Source organism: Orycteropus afer, unplaced genomic scaffold, assembly GCF_000298275.1.
Source record: "Orycteropus afer afer isolate SDZICR_OR568_19922 unplaced genomic scaffold, OryAfe1.0 scaffold00104, whole genome shotgun sequence".
Lineage (NCBI taxonomy): Eukaryota > Metazoa > Chordata > Mammalia > Tubulidentata > Orycteropodidae > Orycteropus > Orycteropus afer.
The window spans coordinates 9,373,039-9,377,107 of record NW_006921691.1 but is presented as its reverse complement, the minus strand read 5'-3'; the positions used below and the strand labels follow the sequence as shown (position 1 = coordinate 9,377,107).

The 4,069-nt window shown below is 38.8% G+C and overlaps 1 protein-coding gene across 1 annotated transcript in view; it reads right to left on the bottom strand.

Annotated features, from left to right (window-relative positions):
• SV2C (synaptic vesicle glycoprotein 2C) overlaps positions 1-4,069 on the bottom strand; it is a 280,125-nt gene that overhangs the window by 39,194 nt on the left and 236,862 nt on the right. The window contains exons 6-7 of the mRNA XM_007943358.2: positions 3,437-3,547; positions 2,899-2,987 (exon numbers count right to left, since the gene is read on the bottom strand). Coding sequence (XP_007941549.1) covers positions 2,899-2,987; positions 3,437-3,547 — 200 coding nt within the window. The remainder of the gene's footprint in view (positions 1-2,898; positions 2,988-3,436; positions 3,548-4,069) is intronic.

Below are 4,069 nucleotides of genomic sequence, written 5' to 3'. Positions count from 1 at the left end.
TCAGCCTTCTGGTTAGCAGTCAAGTGCCTTAGCCACTATGTTACCAGAGCTCCTACACAGAACTACATAGGGATAGGACTTGTTACCAGCATAGCCTTTGGAGGCAAAAAGGTTAGGTTAGAATTCTGGCTTTGCCCACTTAACTAGCTTGTGTGCTCACTCTTTCGCAAGTTATCTAAGCCTCATAGAAATGATGACAGCATCTAGCTTCCTGGGGTTTTGCCCAATTAAATGGAATGCAAAGTGCCTAGCATATTGTGAGTGCTCAAAAAAGAATATGAGTAGTTTTTAACCATCATCATCATTATCATCAAGATTCCTGATATATCTCTGCCTCTAGATTCCAAAGATTACAATCTTTTCTCTTCATGGATCATGCATTAATTACTTCAGGGTATAGAAGTGCTAACATTGAAAAATGTATGTAAACTCTTTTTTGCCTAATTTGTTGTCCGGAAAAATGCAATTGGATGATACCTTACACTTTCAGCTAGTTAGGATTTTAATGTGGGTAAGGCATGTTTACGGCATTGTTCCCCAGCCATATGTATCAGGCAAAACAATTTAAGAATGGCAGCAGTATGGGAAGCATGCCACCCTGGCATGCCCATCATCAATAAGATGGAGGTGCGTCAGCGAATTTTTCATATATTCACCAGATATTTAAGGAATACCCACTTAATGCTGAGAACTGTTTGAGGTTCTGGGAATTTTGCAGTTAAAAAACAATAAAGCTGACCAACAATCAATAAGTAAACAAAACAAAATAAGCAATCCAGATAATTATTACCACATAACACTTCAATCCTTGAGATAGGGCTTTTGTCTTGCTTATCTGTGTCTTTTTTGTATCTATTCCAGTGCTTAGCATATAGTAGGCACATAATGCTAATTTTCAGTCCTCTCTTCTTTCGTAGAGAAATGGATTTTGTAGAGCTTGAGTGGCAGTTACTTTGCATGTTCTAAATCAACTCTCTCAATTCAGAAATGAGGAAACTGAAATTAACTTAATGTCCCCAAGTCACACAGCTAACCAAATCACACACCAGAATTAGATGCTAGGTCCACTGACACCTGACTTCCTTTTCCTTCCATCTATTAACCCTCACCTAGCATTGGGATCTTTGACCACTCATGTGGTTTAATTGATGGATGTTAAGAAATAGAACATGCATCACAAATACAGGCATGAATATAGATATTTTCTAACATGGAATATTCAACTATTCGCAAAAAAATTGTTAAATTTTGCTCACTCCTTCCTCTTTTATTTTTAAACAACATATGTATGACAGTTTCATTCATTTGACAACTATTTATTGAGCAACTATTATGTGCAAGGGACATCCATCAGTGAACAAAACAGTTTAAAATACCTGTCTTCGTGGAGCTTCCAGAAAGGGAAGACTGACTCCATACAGGCATACCTTGTTTTATTGCACTTTGCTTTATTGAGCTTCATAGATACTGTATTGGCTTTTTTAAAAAACATAAATAAATGGAAGGTTTATGGCAACCCTGCATCAAGTAAGTCTATCGGCATCATTTTTCCAACAGTGTGTGCTCACTTCATGTCTCTGTGTCATAGTTTGGTAATTCTCACAATATTTTAAACTTTTTCATAATGCTACTGCATACTAAATAAACTACAGTAGAGTGGAAATATAATTTTTATATGCACTGGTGTGGTAGTTGCATGTCAACTTGGCTGGGCCTGGTTTTGAGTGTCTGGGCAGCTGGATATAGTATTCCCCATGATGAAACTGGTAACCAGCTCCATGGTGGAATCTACTGGAGCAGCTGAGTAGCTGCCTTAGGGATGTGGTCTGCTTCCGGTATATAAGAAGAAGCATTGAGAAAGGTCTTGGAGCTTTCTGGTACGCTTGGACCCTGCATGTAGTCTTTGTTCAACAGCCTGCCATGTTTCCTGCTGATCTTGGGAGTGTTTCTGGACTTGAACTAGTGGCCTGCCATGTTGTTTTGTAATCTTGGGACCATGTCATTTTATTTATCAACCTTGAGTTTGTTAGCATCAGCAGCCAGCAGCTACCTGAGTTAAACCTCTAGCTTTAGTGGGCCAGGAGCAAGAGGCAGTGCTGAAGCCCAAGGTCAAGACAGAGCTAGCACTTTGAACTTGGACTTTTAGCCTCCCAAACTGTAAGAGAATAAATTTCTGCTTCTCAAAGCCACTCACTTGTGGTATTTTCTGTTAGACTAGCGTTAGAGAACCAAAACAACTGGGAAATGAAAAACTTCATGAGACTCGCTTGATTGTGGTATTCACTTTATTGTGGTGGTCTAGAACAGAATCTGCAATATTTCTGAGGTGTGCCGGTACAGACTAAGGAGGCTTTTCATATTTTAGAAGGTGGAAAGTAGGGAAAATAAAGCTGAGAAAGGGATAGGGAGTGCTGAGGGCCTGCAATTTTCAAAAAAGTGCTTAGTGAAGGTGTCACTGAGATGACTGATATCTGAGGAAAGAAGTGAAGGACATGAGGAAATGAGCCATGCAGTTGTCTGAGAGAAAAGTGTTCCAGTCAACGGTAAGCACAGAGGTCTGAGAGACAATGTTCTGGTATGTTCAAGGAACAGTAAAGAGGTCAGTATGGCAGGAGCTGAGAGAATAGGAGGGGAGGGCGGAGAACTCATGGGGACAAACCATCTAGGGCTTTATTGGAATCTCCAAATACTATTAGTTTTGTCACTCCAGCTTTATGACAAGATAAATGAAATAAGTGGTTTATAAGAACTATAACTGTTAGCAGACTTAAGCTAACAAAATTCTTTCATAGCAGGCTAACAAGCAATGTAAAAAAAAAAAAAAAGAATCAGTGTGACTGGGAGGTATCTTTTGGAAATTTAAAGATATCTCTCACCAAGAATTCAAATATCACTTACCCAAAGGACAGGGTGAACCAAACAATTGTAAGTTTTATTGTATTTTCTCTGACTGGGTAGTTGAAACATCTCATAAAAGTCAGCCAAATCTGTGAAATAGTGGAGAGTTAGTTTTCTTACGCAGTCAACCCCACTCCCCAACCCACTCCACCAAATTAGAAAAAGTTGAGTTTTCTTTGATTTTAATTCATTTGAATGGAAAATGTAAAAGCTAATGTAAAACTTGTAGGAAACCAAATACTGGAATTTTCATGTTTCTGTTTTCTGGAGGCCAATGAGTAAAATAACTCAAGACTTCAATCTACCCCATCATTGCCAAGATTCCTGGCCTAACATTCCCCTTCCCCAAAATGGAATGTACTGGCTACCCTGCTGATCCCAAGGGGGTTCTATTACCTGGCCCCTGTCCAGGAGTCAGGTGTCCTAGACATAGGTGAGAAGAGCCCCACTTGAGGGAATCCTATAGCTAAACCTTTCTCCTGACTACTCTTAAATGCAACAAGTGGACAAGCAAGTCAGGGTGGGACTTGTTACTTACTCCGTACAATTCTGTGCGGATTCGAACGAAACATCTCCTATACCACGTCCCTGTGTCACTCTCAATTTCAATCAGCTCATCTATTTGTTTTGGGGTTTTGATTCTGTTTACCTATAAAGGGCAACAGAGCATAAAGGACTGAGTTGTCTTCTCTGAAATTGCTGAGTCTAGGTTTACAATTTATCTTAAAAGAAGTGAAAGCTGACTCTAATAAAAAGTAAGCAGATATTTGATAATCAGTCCACACATGTATGAAACCATTGTCATAAGTGTACAGATCCACACAGCACCTAAAAAACTGAATGAAGAGTAAGTGGGAGGAAATACCATAGAGAAATGGAGGAAGAGTAATCAGTAATGGGGTAATAGGAAACAACAATACCCTTTTCTGAATAATACTATAAAGACACACATTAGCAGATAAATATCCAGGTAGATTAGCTTCTGTGTTATTAAGTTATTTTGCGACAAAATATGCTTTTCTTTGGAACCTGTTTATTTGATGAACTTGAGCTCTAAAAAATAGTTCTTAATGCTTTCTCTATCAAACTTCTATTCATAGAGGGTCACTATAAGAGGCCAGGCCTTTTTCTTCCTTATCCCATAGCCTAATCCACATAATTAATCAGCAAA